This window comes from Camellia sinensis, chromosome 6 (assembly GCF_055761805.1).
Source record: "Camellia sinensis isolate YWXY chromosome 6, ASM5576180v1, whole genome shotgun sequence".
NCBI lineage: Eukaryota > Viridiplantae > Streptophyta > Magnoliopsida > Ericales > Theaceae > Camellia > Camellia sinensis.
In genome coordinates, this window is record NC_138966.1 from 175,167,169 (window position 1) to 175,186,734 (window position 19,566).

A 19,566-nucleotide genomic window follows, 5' to 3' on the forward strand; every position below is an offset into this window, starting at 1 on the left:
AGGAACCCATTTCTTATCTCTATCTCAAAGGCCAAAACTTTTTGAAAAATCAACTATAAAATTGCTATCTTCCTTCGATTGCATGACTTCAATCGCAGGTTGAATTACCAGGTGGGTTGCATGGAGTTGTAAATCACAATGAAGGGGTGTCTTTTGCCCTAAATCGTGAAGTTTAGGGAAATTTTGGTGCCCAAATCAGTCTTCCGTTAACTAATAAAGATGGAGATAGACAGGAGATCGGATTGCAACACAGGTAGAATGGTGGAATACAAATTGTTGCAATTTGAAATCTGGACTTTAATTTGAAAAAGGCGTTAAATCTTGAGATTTTTTTTTGTGTAATTTTTAAAAAGAAATAAAAATTGAGAAGATTATTTCAAATAAAATTGGCGATTATGATAGGGACACTAAATTTTCTACCAAATAAATGACCAAATATTTCACAGGATATGGGGTCTACAATTTTATAGGCTCCACACTTATCATTTATTTAGTAGAAAATTTAATACCTCGTCATTTTCCAAAATTGGCTGTTTTCGTCTTATTTCCGTGGCAAACCATTGAGAGAGAGAGAGAGAGCAGAGCTCCAACGAGAGACTGTCCCTTTCCACCGCCGGAAAATCTCAGCACCACCAGCTCCGCCGCATCGACATCCACAAGATAACAGGTCTCTCTCTCTTTCGATCTGTTTCTCTTCTTCAATACAATTGTCTTTCGAAATTTCTCTATCCCCATGCATTAGTCAAATATACGTACACAATTAGACACACTCGTTTCATATATAGACATGCACATTGACTATGAGAGTATACATATATGTATTGGATTTGGTGTCACTGCTATATTGTAATGCCCTGAACAAATGATTGACGGTGATTGTCATTAAGAGAACACGCGATTTGTTGTTTTTGGTTTGTTTTAGGCTGTGTTTGTAAATTTTAGGGGTTTTAGGTTTGATTTGTTGTTTAGGTTTGTTGTAGTGGTAGGGTTTTATAGGCTTGTAATCTGAAGAGTGGCAAAATATATATATCTGGTTTTGGTGGTTTTGGAGTTCTAATTTAATTAATTAATTTATTTTTTTAAATGCTTAGAAAGTACAGAACTAGAAAGGAAAAGCTGAATAAGAAGGGGAGGGTTGGACTATACACACACAGTTTCGGCCGATGGCCCCACCACGAAACTCACTTTGATTATTTCGTTCTGTTGGTCCTATAGGTTACTATGTGTATACTACCAAAAAGATATGATATTAATCTAATTCTCATTACTATATGATTTTATAATATTTACCTTTCAAAAAATGGATGATAAATATAATTTTAATAATAAATATTTTTTAAGATATTATAAAATCTTGGGAGAATTACTGATCAGTGGGATGAGAAAAATAATTTACATAAAGATGGAAAAGTTTATAATTTTTATTATTAATATTTATAATGTTTATCATTTTTTTGTAAATAATTTTTTTATTCCCATTGATCTGTCATTTCCTCTAAAATTTTTGATATAAAATGTAGGTAATTTCATTGATAACTGTTCTTGTGTTCCTTTAGCCTTAAGTTATGGGTACTTTGCTTGCTTAGTTCAACCTAGCCACATCCCATGTGGATATTGACAATGAAACTGTGTTATAATGCAATTATTTTCCTCAACAGCAGATGATCAACTTTTTGTCCATTGCTAGTATTTTTCAACCTTTTTTTTTATTATTTCATTTATTTTTATTCATATAATAATATATAGAAAATGTGACATGCACTTTCTAACCTTATGATTCAATAATAATGTGAGTTAAAATGGCTTTGGCTTTGAGAAAAAAAATAGTAAGAAGAATATATTTAATTTAGAGAACATTTTCTTTTGCCAAAGCTTCGGCTAGCTTGTTTGAGAGGCAATAAGCAGTTGATTGGATGGTGATCATGGGGTTGACACCAACAGCACTTGGAAGAACACTAGCATCACATACAAATAGGCCTTGTGCTTCCCAACTCTCCCCATTCTCATCAACCGCGCCTTCCTTTTCATTGATCCCCATCCTACAACTCCCCATTTGATGGGCAGAGGAGTAAGTTGTCCAGTTTTCCACCATCGATTTTGGCCCACCAGCTGCTGAAACTGTATCTAAAAACTCCTCCAAATCCTCTTTGCTAATCCCTTTACATTTGATTCTCTGCCCATCACTCTGTTGCGTGCCCACCTCAACCGCTCCAGCTGCTACCAAAATCTTCAATGCTCGCCGCAACCCTGTCTTCATATTCTCCCTGTCTAATGCATCAAACTTATAGCTTATCCTTCCCTCATGCTTAACCTCCCCAGAGCCTTGGTCTCTGACCATAGAAAATAAATGAGCAGTTCTACCATATTTAAGCATCCTGTTCTTTATGTCATATCCAGACTCCCAAGGACATAATGCAGCAAATTGTCCAGGCCCTAATACAGGAGTTTCTATAATGGCTCTTACATTGAACTCCTCCGACACCACCTTATGTACTGAGGTGATTATTCCGCCCTCGAAGCTTTTCCCCTTGAGCTGTGAATTAGACTCTGGAAAGTATCCCCATGCCATTAGAACAGGGTGGAGATGAAGGTTGCAGCCAATGTGGCGGTTTTTTAACCCACTGGAGATCATTAGGGGGGGTGTCAGTAAGGATCCACATGCAGAGATTGTTACTTTGGCCTCAATCTGCAGTCTCTTTGTGATGCTTTTATTTAGACTGTTTGCTATCACTCCCAAGCATTTTTTTCCTCTTATCCCTCTAGACTTGTTTTTTTCTAGTATGAATCTCTCGGCTTTGCATCCTGTTATGATCACTGCACCATGATCCACAGCGTCAACCATCCAAGTAGAATCAGTCCCCTGTTTGTTTCCTGTTCTACATCCGTAACAGCAAGAACCACAGTAATGATTCTCTGTCGAGTTTCGTGGCACTGCCTCGACATCCAGACCAAGTTTTTCACATCCTTTACGGAGGATTTGATTCTGAAACCCTTCCTGTATGCATTTCTCCATAACACCGATTCTTTCACACACTACATCCATGGCAGAAAGATATTGAGGGCTTGAGAAGAGTGGGATTTTGTGGGTCTCTGCCCATTCCTTTAGCACAAACTTGGGTGTTTTGATAGATGCTGACCAATTCACAGCAGAACCACCACCCACCGTCGATCCAGCTAGGATCATCATTTTCCCATCAAGGGTTGCTAGCATCCCACCTTTCTCATATAGTTGATCCAGGGAAGGTCCTTCCATTGAAGAATAATCTTTGCTATGAAAGTAGTTCCCTTTCTCAATAACGACGACTTTCTGACCAGAACTTGCGAGAACAGCAGCGGCGACACCTCCACCACAACCGGAGCCAACTATTACGACATCACATTTGATTTTGTAAAGGTTAGTTTTAGGGTCTTCTGTGACTTTGAGGCCTTTCTGAGTGAGGGAATGGACTAGGGTTGACTCATTCTCGTATATAGTCTCTACTAGTCCTTTTTGAAGTGGTCTCTCCTTTTGGTGTTTGGACAAGTTCTCAGTAGTGTCTACTTGATACCCCAAGGCTTCCCATGTAGGATTATTTGAATTTTCACCAACCTACAGCGAAAAATGCCATGATTAAAATTTGAAACTCTTGCCTTGTGGTGGGAAAACTGTATAGAGTAACTACTTTGTATGAGCTGGTATTGGAGTTTAAGTAAAAGGGTGAAGTGAAAACAATATCAGCTACTTGATGATCATGCCATGTAAAACTGTCTTCATGTTGTACCTCATTTGAGTTGGGTGTTTAATTTGTAGGCATTACAAATGTTTAAATTTTAGCTCAAATTTTTTTGTTATTCTAGTTTTAGTCGTATTATGACTTGTTTGTCACTCGGTATTAGCTAGTGCTTAGTGTTTAACATATTTTTTGGCTGGCATCTACCGAACTTTGCCAATAGAGCCAATGACATATTCAATTATGTTCCATTTTATTATAGATTTCATCAGTGTAAGTTCCTCTAGTTCTGCTAGCTGTGATTGTAGATTTCCTGAGTATAAGTTTCTCTAGGCCTGCTAACTGTGATTGTTCAGAAGTATTAAAAAAGCAAAAGAAAGAAGAAGGAAGAAAGAAGAAAGAAAGAAATCATCTGTGAGAGAAAAATTACAATTTTTATGTAGAAATGCTGTTGTAAAAGGTGGTCTAAATTTTGATAATGCTAACATATCTGAAATCTACTGAAACAACCTATCTGGTAATGTGAATAAAGTTGCGTACATCTTTCCCTCTCTAGACCCCACTTTATCGGAAGTCTCGTGTACTTGGTAACCTTAATATATATGAAATATGTCAATTTATGCAAGAGTTTAATTTTCCAATTTAATAAAATTTGACTGAATTTTCATATATGTACTATTTTACCACATCATCTACCAAATCAAATTGGAATGTATATATTTGTTTTCCCACGCAAACTTTTTCTGTGGAAAAGGGAAAAAAAGAAGATATTAGAAAGAACAAAATTATTTGTCCAGATTAGTACATAAGCTTTTTCAAATCCATGATTGTTTGAAATGGACATTAATCTGTCTCATTATTATCGTGTAGTAATAGGGAAGAGATAAACTTTTTTAATGGTGATATATAGAATTAAGGGTCTCTTTCCATTTAAAACCCTAGATCCACAATAAAGATAATTTATGTTCTCATAATAATATCTTTTCCTAATTCTCTGGAACGATAACAACAATAATTATGAAAAGATGACAGACTGGTTATTTTTTTTTAACAGTGATATATAAAATTTAGGGGTCTTTTCCATCGAAAACCCGAGGGCCACAATACAAGATCATTTGTGTTTAACTATCTTTTCCTTATTCTTTTCCAATGACAATAATTATGAATAACAACCACTATCCAACTTTGAGAAATATCATATTCATTAGGTTTAACTTTTCTCAAAATAAATAAAAACATGACCAACAGGTTATGATAATTGTTCCTTAGCATGTGTCCCACTAATGGTGCGTAAGCTGGATTGCTATTAATGGCTACAGGTTTGCATATATGTGCTAATTAGTTTAGCATATACATATTTGAGCTGTGGAAAAGGGAAAAAAGAAGATATTAGAAAGAACAAATTTCTTTGTCCAGATTAGTAGATAAGCTTTTTCAAATGCATAATTGTTTGAAATGGACATTAATCAGTCTCATTATTATCATGTAGTAGTAGGGAAGAGATAAACTTTTTTAATGGTGATATATAGAATTAAGGGTCTCTTTCCATTTAAAACCCTAGGCCCATAATATAAGATAATTTATGTTCTCATAATAATATCTTTTTCTAATTCTCTGAAACGATAACAACAATAATTATGAAAAGATGACAGACTGGTTAATTTTTTTTAATAGTGATATATAAAATTTAGGGGTCTTTTCCATCCTAAACCTGTGGGCCACAATACAAGCGTTTGTGTTTAACTGTCTTTTCCTTATTCTTTTCCAATGATCATGACAATAATTATGAATAACAACCACTATCCAACTTTGAGAAATATCATATTCCTTAGGTTTAACTTTTCTCAAAATAACTAAAAATATGACCAACATGTTATGATAATTGTTCCTTAGCATATGTCCCACTAATGGTGCGTTAGCTGGACTGCTATTAATGGCTACAGATTTGCATATAATGTGCTAATTAGTTTAGCATATACATACTTGAGCTAGACAGCACTACCATTTTTGTCATTATGTTAACAAATATGACCAAATGGGTAGATTTTAGAGAAGAAATTGATTTGATTTTAACATTTTCCTTTTTAGATTTGATTTTCAGGTTCTATGAATATTATCTATTGTTGGTTATTTCCCTTTCTTTTTTCTTTTTTTTTACTGATTTGCTTTAACTCTGGTTTTGAAATTTTTTATTATGGAAGATATGTATATGCATGTACTGACATAGGTATGTTCCATCTGTTTGAATTGTGGCCCATCAGACCATGAACTAGCTTTTTAGGACAATATGAACCCAGATATGCATAAAATGTATGCAAATACATGCCAAAACCATTCAATGACCCTGTTTGGTATAGTTTATGGAACGTTCTTATATATATATATTTTTTCAAGTTTTGAGAGTTCTACATCAAAGTGATTTGTGTAACTTGTACTCACAACTTATGAGACAAAAGTGACTTAAATAAGTTAAATAATTGGTTTTTAGAAAGTTGGGTAGGTAATGTTTTTAGTTTTTGCGTTTAGATTATTAGCTTTTAGCTTGCCAAAGCTACACAAAATGGGCCATTATATAAATACAGGAATGGGAAAGGAAAAAAATTATACAAATGGAAAAAATATTACCTGGGAGAAGAAGACGTAGAGGCATAAGAACTTGAGAAATACAAATGCAACTCTGATGGGTGTTAAAAACCAATGCTTTAACCATTTCTGGATGACCTTCTCTCTCTTCTCCACGGAGATATGTGAGAATTTGTTGATGAATGGCCATTTGTCACCAAAACAAAGAGACCCACAAAGCAGTAATGTCCCCAGCCTTGTGGATAGAATAGTCAAAACCACTCTCAGCAAGATCACAGCTTCTATGAATCCCCTTTTCATTATAATCTCAGCCACCTGTTTCCATTCAAAAGAGAAGTTTAAAGACACGGAAAACCAACTATTCAGTTGGCCAGAACCTATGTAGTCTCACTAGGAGATCAAGTGATGTAGGAACTTTTCTACTTTTATTATTATTATTATTAAAATAAATATATAAAAAATTTGAATCTCTTGTTCTACATCATCCGGAGAGAGAGAGAGAGAGAGCGAGAATCGTTACCTTTTCAGGGAGTGGATTTTGAGAGCCAGAAGCTTTGTGGAAGAATTGAATGGCCTTGTTTGTATGGCCTTCCTTTTCAGTGACTTGTAGGGAATTCAATGGTAAGGGTGGTATGATTGTCTCACATACACTAGCCAGTGTCTCCATCTCTGCTGCAGAGAACCCAGGACTGGATTTAGTTTCTCTCCTCCCTCCCCTTAACAAAGGATGACACTCTCTCTCCATTCTCTCTCTCTCTCTCTCTCTCTCGAATTTTGTTGCTTGACTATATGGAGTGGAATTTTTATGAAGTGTTGAAACTGTTAGGGAAAATCGATGTGATTCCCCACAAGTAAATCAATCAATGGGAATAAAAACTAATGCGGAAAAATTAAATCAAAGGCAACACAAGAATTTTTACGTGGTTCCCTCAATGTGAGGTACGTCCACGGGATCGAAATCCGATTCCACTATCAACCAAATAATTCCAAACGATTACAAACGAGACACTAATGGTCTCACAAAATCACCCTTAGGTGAATTCCAAATAATCACAAATAAACAAAGAGGAAAGACCTCACCAAATAGAAGAACCAAAATCTTCTGAACCAGAGTTGAAGAAGACCCAAAATAACGAACCAAACACCAACCGAAGATGCCCCAAAAACTGAGCTTCACAAAAACCGAAATTGAACCAAAAAACCCAATCTTCGGCACTGTTCTCAGAAAATAATGTAAGCCGCCACTTTTTTTCTTTGTTATCTCACCAAGCAAGAAACATAAACAATATATATTAAATCTGGGATTTTGTGGAATCAAATCCTAATTGTATCCAAATTGAATTGGGTCTCCTCAAATATAATATATAAAAATATATTATACTAAACCAAGCCAAATTAAAACTCTTTTAATAAACCAATTGGGTCCCACACTCCAATAAGGAGGTATATCCAACAATTCTCCCCCTACCGACTTAGGTGGAGAGATCAACCATACCCGCCAAAGTTCTACACTTCAAATGTTTGTCCCTCGGCAAAGTCTTTGTCAACATGTCTGAAATATTATCATCTGTGTGAACCTTTTCGAGTTGTAACAATTTCGAATCTAACACATCACGGATCCAGTGGTATCTCACATCAATGTGTTTCGATCTCGAATGAAAAGTAGAATTTTTGCTCAAGTGAATAGCACTTTGACTATCACAATAAAGTACATACCTTTCTTGCTTCAAACCCAATTCTTGCAAAAATTTCTTCAACCATAACTCTTCTTTGCAAGCTTCTGTAATGGCAATAAATTCAGCTTCGGTAGTTGAGAGAGCAACACATTTTTGTAATTTAGATTGCCATGCCACAGCTCCCCCTGCAAAAGTCATCAAATACCCCGAAGTAGATTTCCTAGAATCAACATCACCAGCCATGTCAGAATCAGTGAACCCATCAAGCATCGGCTTACCATCTCCAAAACACAAACATACCTTCGAAGTCCCTCGAAGATATCTTAGAATCCATTTTACCGCTGCCCAATGTTCTTTACCCGGATTAGAGAGAAACCGACTCACCACACCAACTGCGTGAGCAATATCCGGCCTTGTACAAACCATGGCGTACATCAAAGAACCAACTGCTGAAGCATAAGGAACTTTCAACATCTCTTCTTTGTCTTTCTCACTTGTAGGACATTGATTCGAACTAAGCTTGAAATGACCCGCAAGTGGACAACCAACCGACTTTGCTTTATTCATGTTGAACCTTTCAAGAACTTTCTCAATGTAGCTTTCTTGAGACAACCAAATCAGCCCCTCTTTGCGATCACGAACAATTTTCATACCAAGAATTTGCTTTGCCGGTCCCAAATCTTTCATAGCAAAAGACTTGCTCAACTCCAATTTCAACCTGTTTATCATGGTAGAATCTTGACCCACAATTAACATGTCATCAACATAAAGCAAAAGAATAATAAATTTACCATCCGGGAAATTTTTCACAAACACACAATGGTCCGAAGTGGTTTTAGAAAAACCATTATTCATCATGAAAGAATCAAATTTTTTGTACCATTGCCGCGGGGCTTGCTTGAGACCATATAAACTTTTCTTCAATTTGCAAACAAATTTCTCTTTCCCTTTTTCCACAAAGCCTTCCGGTTGCTCCATGTAAATTTCTTCTTCAAGATCACCATGCAGAAATGCGGTCTTCACATCAAGTTGCTCAACTTCAAGGTTCATACTTGCAGCCATGCCAAGTACAACCCGAATAGAAGACATCTTTACAACTGGCGAGAAAATTTCATCAAAATCAATACCTTTCTTTTGTCCAAAGCCTTTCACAACAAGACGTGCCTTGTACCTCAGATTCTTGCCATCATTCTTCAATTTGAAGACCCACTTATTTTTCAGAATTTTCCTCCCCTTAGGCAACTTCACTAAATCATAAGTGTGATTTTCAACTAAGGAATTCATCTCCTCTTCCATGGCCTTTTTCCAATCACCTTTCTTTGCATGCTCAATTGCTTCTTGGTAGCTCTCAGGCTCCCCTTGATCAGAAATCAACACAAATTCATTGGGAGGATACTTTCTTGAAGGTTGTCGGTCCCTTGTAGATTTCCTCAACTCAAGTTGTGGTGACGGTACTTGAGTTGGATGCTCTTCCTCAATTTCTGGCTCAACTTCATTAGGATTAGCATCATCCTCCACATCTTCAATAGGTGGCTGCACATCTCCCCCATTTTCATCATCAACTGAAGATGAAGGAGATAGGTCCATGTCAATGAGATCACTAGTTTTTGGCTCCGGTTGATCACCTTTGCCAAAGTCTTCAATTGTTTGGTCTTCAAGAAACACAACATCACGGCTTCGAATGACTTTCTTGTTGACCGGATCCCACAATCTATAACCAAATTCATCACGCCCATAGCCAAGCAAAATACATTGTCTTGACTTGCTATCAAGCTTGGACCTCTCATCTTTTGGAATGTGAACAAAAGCTCGGCAACCAAACACTCTCAAGTGCTCATAAGACACATCTTTGCCGGTCCAAACTCTTTCTGGAACATCACCATTCAAAGGATAGGAAGGAGACAAATTGATCACGTCAACCGCTGTCTTCAACGCCTCACCCCAAAAGGATCTTGACAATTTAGCTTGTGAAAGCAAACACCTTGTTCTTTCCACAATTGTGCGGTTCATCCTCTCGGCAACGCCATTTTGTTGAGGAGTCTTCTTAACTGTCTTTTGGTGTCGAATACCTTGACTGCGACAATACTCATCAAATGGCCCAATGTATTCACCACCATTGTCTGATCGGATGCACTTCAATTTCTGCCCTGTTTCTCTTTCAACCATAGCCTGAAAATGCTTAAATACTTCTAGAACTTGATCTTTAGTTTTTAGTAAAAAAGCCCAAACTTTCCTTGAATAATCATCAATGAAAGTAACAAAATAAAGTGCACCACCATGTGTTCTAACTTTTAAAGGACCACAAACATCCGAATGAATCAACTCCAAAACATTTTCTTTTCTAGAAGCAACATTTTTATGAAAAGAAACTCTATGTTGTTTACCCGCCAAACAATGAACACAAGTTTTAAGATGTGTACCTTTCAAACCGGGTAGAAGCTCTTTCTTGAACAATACTTGCAGCCCCTTTTCACTCATATGGCCAAGCCGCTTGTGCCATAATTCAGTAGAAGTATCTTCTTCAAGTGCATTGACAACACCTTTACAAATTTTTCCTTGCATCGAATAAAGTGTATGAGTCTTCTTACACTTAGCCACCACCAAGGAACCCTTTGTGAGCTTCCATATTCCATCACCAAATTTGTTGTTGAAGCCTTCATCATCAAGCTTCCCAGTAGAGATCAAATTGAGGCGAATGTCGGGAACATGCCTCACATCTTTAAGCAACAACTTGCAGCCCAGATTTGTTTCCAAGCAAACATCACCCATGCCGATAATCTTGGACAAACCTTCATTACCCATTCGAATAGAACCATAATCTCCTGCAGTGTAGGTAGTGAAGAAATCAACTCGAGAAGTCACATGAAAAGAAGCACCAGAATCAATCACCCAATTGCTCTCTTGGCCCACAAAATTGATACAATCATCTTCACAAACGACCATGAGATCAGCATTGGTAGTAACTGCCGTTGTGTCTTCTTGCTTCTTGTCCACACTTTTGTCACGCCTTTTCTCCTTATTCTTGAGCTTTCGGCATTCTCGCTTCATGTGCCCTTTCTCATGGCAATAATAACACTCAACGTCTTTCTTTGGAAAAGAACCATCTTTTGATTTGTCACGGCTTTGATCACGACCATGAGGAGTCTTACTCCTCCCCCTTGTTTTGCTTCGGCCTCTCACAACGAATGCTTCCGAATGAGAGGAACCCGCTGATTTTCTTCTAGTTTCTTCATTCAACAGGCTACTAGTAACTTGGCCCATTGTGACAACTCCATCAGGTGCCGAATTACTAACCGTCACAACCAAAGTCTCCCAACTTTCGGGCAAAGAACTCAGTAGCATCAAAGCCTGCAACTCATCATCAAAAACAATTTTCATAGAAGCAAGTTGGTTAACAATACTCTTTATTTCATTCAAATGTTCCGGAATAGGGCTGCCTTCTTTATATTTTAAATTAACCAACTTACGAAACAGAAAAGCTTTATTTGTGGCTGATTTCCTATCATAAAGACCCTCTAATTTTTTCCATAAATCATGTGCTGAAGTTTCAGTAGCGACATGATGAAACACACTGTCATCAATCCATTGACGGATAACACCAACGGCTTTTCGATTAAGCCTATTCCATTCATCATCTTTCATACCCTCGGGTTTGCCATTATCACCCTCAATGGGTCCATACAAATCTTTACAAAATAATAGGTCCTCCATTTTAGTTTTCCAAGTTACCCAATTGCTTCCATTGAAGCTAGACATACGACCCACATTCCCCTCCATTGATTTACACAAATAAATAAACTCAAATAAACCGTAAGCTCTGATACCAGTTGTTAGGGAAAATCGATGTGATTCCCCACAAGTAAATCAATCAATGGGAATAAAAACTAATGCGGAAAAATTAAATCAAAGGCAACACAAGAATTTTTACGTGGTTCCCTCAATGTGAGGTACGTCCACGGGATCGAAATCCGATTCCACTATCAACCAAATAATTCCAAACGATTACAAACGAGACACTAATGGTCTCACAAAATCACCCTTAGGTGAATTCCAAATAATCACAAATAAACAAAGAGGAAAGACCTCACCAAATAGAAGAACCAAAATCTTCTGAACCAGAGTTGAAGAAGACCCAAAATAACGAACCAAACACCAACCGAAGATGCCCCAAAAACTGAGCTTCACAAAAACCGAAATTGAACCAAAAAACCCAATCTTCGGCACTGTTCTCAGAAAATAATGTAAGCCGCCACTTTTTTTCTTTGTTATCTCACCAAGCAAGAAACATAAACAATATATATTAAATCTGGGATTTTGTGGAATCAAATCCTAATTGTATCCAAATTGAATTGGGTCTCCTCAAATATAATATATAAAAATATATTATACTAAACCAAGCCAAATTAAAACTCTTTTAATAAACCAATTGGGTCCCACACTCCAATAAGGAGGTATATCCAACAATTCTCCCCCTACCGACTTAGGTGGAGAGATCAACCATACCCGCCAAAGTTCTACACTTCAAATGTTTGTCCCTCGGCAAAGTCTTTGTCAACATGTCTGAAATATTATCATCTGTGTGAACCTTTTCGAGTTGTAACAATTTCGAATCTAACACATCACGGATCCAGTGGTATCTCACATCAATGTGTTTCGATCTCGAATGAAAAGTAGAATTTTTGCTCAAGTGAATAGCACTTTGACTATCACAATAAAGTACATACCTTTCTTGCTTCAAACCCAATTCTTGCAAAAATTTCTTCAACCATAACTCTTCTTTGCAAGCTTCTGTAATGGCAATAAATTCAGCTTCGGTAGTTGAGAGAGCAACACATTTTTGTAATTTAGATTGCCATGCCACAGCTCCCCCTGCAAAAGTCATTGAAGGCGTCTGAGTTTGTTTCACACAGGACAGCCAATCAAAGATAATGATAGTGTTACAATTGGTGAAGGTTCTATTTAGTTCATGAATTTAGGGAGGAATATGTAAAAGAAAAGAGAAAAAGGTATATAAAATATAGAGAAACATAATTATATTTCTTTCAAATTTCGTATAACTTTTTTTCTTCTCTTTTCCTTTCCAATTTATAAGCCAACCACAATTAGGTGAAACCACATCTAGATTGCCCCTACTTGCTTTCTTGGGCTGGGCTTTCCTGTGGGGACCCATCACGGGTCCTGTTTTGATAATTCGAACCGTTCAATGTGTAGAACTCGTCAAATACTATATACCTGTAGAAAATTATGTTGATCGGATATCGACAACTATCTCATCAAGTCAGATTTTTGTCAACCGTTTATTTTTTTTATACAAATCTGATTTGATCACATAGCTATCAATATCTAATCAACATGATTTTTTACAAGCATATACTACTTGACGAATTCACACATTGAACGGTTTATCAAAATAGAATCCGTAATGAACTCCCACGGGTCCAACAGTACCCTCCAATCCGATCACAGACTGGAGGGAAGCCAGTCCTTACTTTCTCGACTAACACCATGGCCCACCCATCTTTTCTGCCACTTTCTAGGCCAGTCTTTCTATTTTCTTTCTTCTAGCACCATCCTGAATTGTCTTTTTCCTTCTAAACGTTAAAACATACAATAAACTAATTTATTTGTTTTGTGATATTCTAAGATAGGATATAAATTTCCTTACTGTTGTTATTATTTCTATTTAGATTAAGTTTATATATACAAAATTAAATCACAAAAAATTATTGAGACTGTTATGTCAACATGATGGAGCCCATCAGTGATCTTGTTATTTTTACGGTAGGTCTATCATGCTATTATTTACATTTTTGATATTTTTCTATAAATTAATTAATAACTTTGATGTTTCTCATGCTAAGATGATCACATAGGTACAAGTAATCACACTTAAGATTTTTCAGGAGTTGTAGGTAAGATTGTTATGATCTCTCAGTTTGTTTTCTTGTTACCATTTTTCATGGGGGTTTGTTTGGGCTTGTAGGTTGTGTTGGTTTGGATTCCTTCTTCTTTGTACACTTGTATCATTGTATGGAGCCACCGTCGCAGTATAGTATAGAAGATTTGCAACTAGTCCTTCCATCTTTTCTGTCTTTTCATTCTTCCCCCAATTTTTGGAAGGAAAATGCGAATTACTCCGACTAAGCCAACTGATTAAGTAGGCCGACTTACGTGTCTACTGAAAAGTAGTCTTTCTTTCTCAATGTTAATTAGTCTTTATTTGGGATATAGGTTGTTTTTAAATTATTTTTGTTTGTAATTAAAAAGTCTCGTTTGAGATGAATTTTTTAGTTTTTTTTTATTTTTGTGAGAAAAAAACATAAAATGATTATAATTTAGATGTGATATTTTATCTTTATTGACTTTTTAACTTATTTTGTCTTTTTATGATTATTTTAGCTCAGGCTTTTTATGTCAAACGTAGCCTAAACTTCTAAAAATATGGTTTTAATAGAGGTGTAACTCAGATGGTTTAACTCAAGAAATCTGAACCCATCCAAAAAAATAAAAAATAGAAGCAAAATATTTATTTTGACGTTACATTTTATTTTTTTCAAATAAATGTTAATAGAACCCAACTTTAAAAAATAACTAGCTTAGTTGTAAAAAATAAAAACTAAAAATAAATAAATCTAATATTTGCTAGAAATTTGGGCTTAGCCCGAGTTTTATTTATTGAGTTTAGGTCAAGTTTGAATAGATAAACTCTTGAGCAACTATTAACACGACTTTAACTAATATGTGGGTAACCCATTAATTGACAAACTCTCGGGCAACTTTTAACACGGCTTTGGAGTGGTTTGGAAAGTTAGTAAAAAGTTAATTTTTTAATTTTTTAACTTATTTTATCTTTTTGTGAATAAATTATGTGAAAAGTGATATGATTTAAAACAAGTAAAAAAATTGAAAGCTGATTTTTACAAGCTTTCTAAACGACTCCTTTAACTAATGTGGCTAACCCATTAATCACCCAAACTACCCCCTAGCTGGCACCATTTAATTTTAAATAGTGGAAACTACTTGAGTCACATGTCAAGACATGATAACCTTGGAGAATGTATTGTGAAAGTTGATGAATAGCGTAACCCCTTTTAGAATGATCTACGGGTCGTTAACCCATGACTAGAAAGAGGAATTTATGACTGGACCAACCCAATTTAATGTGCTGCCTCTTTTGACAACTCAAAAAACGTCCCATCTTTTTTTGAATTTTTTATTTTTAGTATTTTTTTAATTATTATATCAAAGTTTTTTACTTTTTCGATCCGTTTTGTCTAGATAAATTTAAAAAGTTTGTTTTTTTGAATTTTTTTTTTTAAATTTGAAAAAGCCAAAATAAGTCAAAAAAGATTGTTTATTTTTGTCTTTTTAGTATTTTTTCTGAAATTTTTTTAAAAAATTATAAATTTCTAGTTTGTCTTGTGAAACTGAATTTAGAAACTTAAATTTTTTTGAAAATTTAAAAAAAAAATCACTAAAAACGAAAATAAACAAAAAAATAAGTCAAAAAATAAGCAAATCTCAAAACAAGCCCATGTTTGTTTGTTTGTTTGTTGCTTTGCTGCATTCTATTGCCATTCCCCTCCCCCCCCCCCCCCAAAAAAAAAAAAAAAAAAATTAAAGATTTAAATTCAAAAAACAAATAAATGGAAGGCCATTTTCTTGTTTGGTTTAGACAGTAGGAAAATCTGACCAACCTGTTTATTAATATATTTTTTTCTTAATAGATAGTGGTGGTGGTGGAGGGGCAGTGAAGGGTATCCATTTTCAATTCAATTTTAAGTGGGTTTATAACATGCAATTCATTTAAATCCATTTAAAAATTTAAACAAATTTTAAATAGATTTAATTTTAATATTTCACGGGTTGAATTTGCTGCTTCCCTCTGTAAGAGGTAGCAAGTAATGTTACCTTTACTCTCTCTTGGAGAGAATGATTCCACATAATATTGAGTTGGGTCCATCATATGACCATTGATTGTATTTTCCTTTTCAATACTTTCTGTTTTTCTTATTCTCATAAACAAAATAAAATAAAAATTCAAAAACATGCATTGCTTTGATAATTTCTATATTCTTGTAACAATAATTTTCAATTTTATTTAGCAACATTTTGATGATTCCCCTTAATGGCGAATTTTTTTTCGAAAACAATTTTTATAAATAATTTACTAAACAAGCTTGCTTTGTTGAAATCAAACTGAGCCATTTGAATGAATGTCTAACTTTTGCAAAAGGGATAGTTGTCATTGGTAAGGTTGTAAAGTTTATTCACAAGAATCCTATGTCATACAATACATGAATATCATGATCTTGATGTGAAATTTGCATGATATAGAAATTCATTATAACCCCCATTATTCATGCATGGCCTAGCTAACTCTCAAATATCTTGAATTAGCAAATAATAATTGGAATTTTTTAGTTCTAATGCGTATTCAGATCTTAAATTTGTAGTTAAAAAATAAAATTCAGTGGAGTTACTTGTGCTTAATGATTTTACAATGGGTAACGAAGATGGAAATTAAAGGTGGACTTTTTAGAGATACCCATTCATTTTCTCCTCATTTTCTTAGCACAAACAACCAACCAAAGCTTAAAAGAAATTAATGCTCCTTTTGACATTGTATCTATTTCTCTTGTTTTAATTTAGTTTTTCATATATATATATATATATATATATATATTTCCTTTTTTAGTTGAATATTAGTTTGCTTAAGCATCATCCACCAAATGCAGCAAAACACAAAACCATGCAAAATATTTAATTTGCATTAATGCATCTAATGATACCAGTTCATTTATTTGTGCGACAGTTGAATCTTAGCTACAAGTAGTTGCTTATTTTGTTAATGACCCCTAGTTTGCATAGACCCCAAAAATACACAAGAATTGAATATTTCAAGCTAGCCCCATCAACCTCTGGCATGGAATTGAGTCTATATGATAGCCTGTATTGTATTTTTGTGTCTGAAACTAAACATTTTAGGTTTTAGGGAGATGATAGATTTCGACAAAGAAATTGTTTTGTAAGAACATTGTTTCAATCACACAATAAACAATAACAAAAGAATAAGTACACATACAAACACAAGATATACGTGGTTTAGCAAGATACCTATTAATGGCAGAGAAACAAAAAAATTACATTTTGGCAACTTGCTAAAAAAGTTAGCTTTTTGGCTTTTTAATTTTTTTAGCCAAAAAAAATCAGCTTTTTTAGCTAAAAAAAGCCAGCTTTTTTAACCAAAAAAAACTACCAAAAATGATTAAAAAAAAAAAAAAACTAATTTTTTACCAACTTCCCAAAATACTAACGCTGTGTTTGATTGGGGGATTTGGGGAGGGATTTGGAAAGAGAAAGGAAAAAGGTGTGCGAAACTATGTGAAATGTAGGCATATTTTTTTCACATTTCACCTACCTTTTCCATTTCACTTTCCAAATCCCTCATCAAATCTCTCAACCAAACACAGCATAAGGGTTACAACGACAATCCGCATCTTTCTTTTTTGTTACACTTTCAAAACTCTGAACTCTACTCGATCTAGTGCAAGATAGATCATGCCTGTTTGGATCTTGTGGATGTTTTCCTGTGGAATTTCCATTAGCTACAGAGATTTTGTGCTGAGGAGGATTAGCGATAACAGCGGAGGGAAGATGAATATCTGGGGGTATATTTTTTGAAAGCAGTGGCTTTAATGGTGAGGTTTCAAGGTGTGGTGGTGGGGAGTGTGAGAACCCTGCTAGCTGTATCTGAGTTGGATCAGTGAGTGGGTCTGTCATCAACTGAGCTCATCATCATCAACTTCAAGTAGTACATACCTTCATTTGATACTTTAATTACGGTGTTTGAGGGTCACAATTTTTGTGGTTCAAATGGTTTAAAATTGTCAAAACGACGTCGTTTTGGCAATTTTGAAATAGTTTTGTACTCAAAATGACATCGTTTTAACAATTTTGAGCCATTTGAGCCACAAAAATTGTGGCCCTCAATCATTGCTGATTTAATTACCCTTCCTTTTTATTGTGAGCATGTGAAGAGTGCACTTTGTAAAAAAAAATAATGCAGATTACTAATTAGTGGTTGCTCTAATGATACTGTCACATATATTTTGTGTCTTAGTTTTGTTTGTTTGTTTTTTTTTTTTTTTTTACTTTCCACATCATTAGTGATGGTATTAGTGGTAGGAATTTAGTGGTCTCTAACATTGTTGCTTTGTAAATGGTTTCTTATGAAAATGACGGGACATTTCTGATAGAATCATAGAGAGATCAACATTTAAATGTCTGCTTCCACATTTTTTTTTATAACACTCATCAAATCACCAACAGCAAAACTGTTTGTTCAAACTATTAAATAGAGTCCAAGCACCCCAAAAAAAAAAAAAAAAAAAGCCAAAACAAAATTGCTTATTACCAAAAAGAATAATACTTGGTAGCTCAAAATGCCTTGGCCCGAATGACTGGACTGTCCAAAATGACGTTATTTGGACAGTTAATTTTTTTTTTTTTTTTTTTTTTTGGGTTCTCTTATATCTCTAAAACAAAGATAGGAAGAGAGAGAAGAGAGAAAAAGAGAAGAGGGAGGGGGAATCACCCATCACCGGTGCCGCCATCATCTATGTGTATACACAGATAGATCTGTGTACCTGTCTCTCTTTTTGTGTGTATAGATCTATGTGTGTATAAAAAAGAAGAAGAAGAAAAAGCACAGCACAAATCTAACCAGAGGAAGAATAGATACAACATAGATTTGTGTACAATTTTATTATTTTTTTTTTAGTGTGGTTGTTGTTGGTGTTGATGATGATGTATTGTTGTTGATGTTGATGCTATCTCTCTCTCTTGGTTCCCCATCTCCTTCTTCTCTCTTTTTGCTCTCTTCATCTTCTTCATCTTCAAAGAGAAAAGAGAAAGAAAAAAAAAATTCCAAAACGACATCGTTTTGGAATTCAAGCCATTCGGGGCGAGCCTTATTCGAGCTACACAGCAGAACTGGGGATTTTGTTGAAGAAATCAAAGTTTGAGTGGTTGTTTCTACCGATTGGGTTTAAATTCAATTTTCAAGTCATCCATCTAACTCCTTTGAAATTCGATCATTATTTACGATGTAGCTTATTTCGGAGCAATGAGTACGGTGATAGTCAAATACATCTTTTTATTTTGTTGTGTTTTGACTTTGTACACAAATTAGGGGTGCTTTGGCAACCAAATAAAAAGTCAACTTTTAACTTTATTTTTTACTCACAAAAAGACAAAATAAACTAATAAAATCAAAAAGTCTACTTTTTACTAACTTTTCAAAGCACAACTTAAAGGATTGGGATGGTGAGATGGTTGTTTTATACATTATAAGAGGTGACACGTATCGACAGGAAACGATGGCACCCTGCACAATAGTAGCAAAACGACGCCCCATCAAATGAAGGTTTTTTTTTGTTTTTTTTAACAAGAAAACAAAAAATCCCACTGGAAACATCACAGCATTAGTGAGTCTTGATTTGGAACTAATTTGTTGACGGTCAGATTTAATTCAATTTAAAAGGAGGAGCCTATCACCAAAACACCTAATAGAGTTTAGTCACGTGTCACCAGAA

General features: G+C 35.0%; 1 protein-coding gene and 1 long non-coding RNA gene across 2 annotated transcripts; one reads left to right on the forward strand and one right to left on the reverse strand.

Moving 5' to 3' along the window:
- The first annotated feature begins 247 nt into the window (after nt 1-247).
- On the forward strand, nt 248-14,327 carry LOC114269147 (uncharacterized). Its single transcript, XR_003631522.2, has 2 exons — nt 248-667; nt 13,953-14,327. It is a non-coding gene; the product is annotated as an uncharacterized LOC114269147 (long non-coding RNA).
- FAO3 (fatty alcohol oxidase 3) lies at nt 1,674-7,082 on the reverse strand. The gene is made up of 3 exons (XM_028210401.2): nt 6,814-7,082; nt 6,336-6,608; nt 1,674-3,589 (listed from the first exon to the last, which is right to left on the reverse strand). Exons 1-3 carry the CDS (start codon nt 7,036-7,038, stop codon nt 1,847-1,849), a joined length of 2,241 nt encoding a protein of 746 aa, XP_028066202.2. The 5' UTR covers nt 7,039-7,082; the 3' UTR covers nt 1,674-1,846.
- Nucleotides 14,328-19,566: the final 5,239 nt, after the last annotated feature.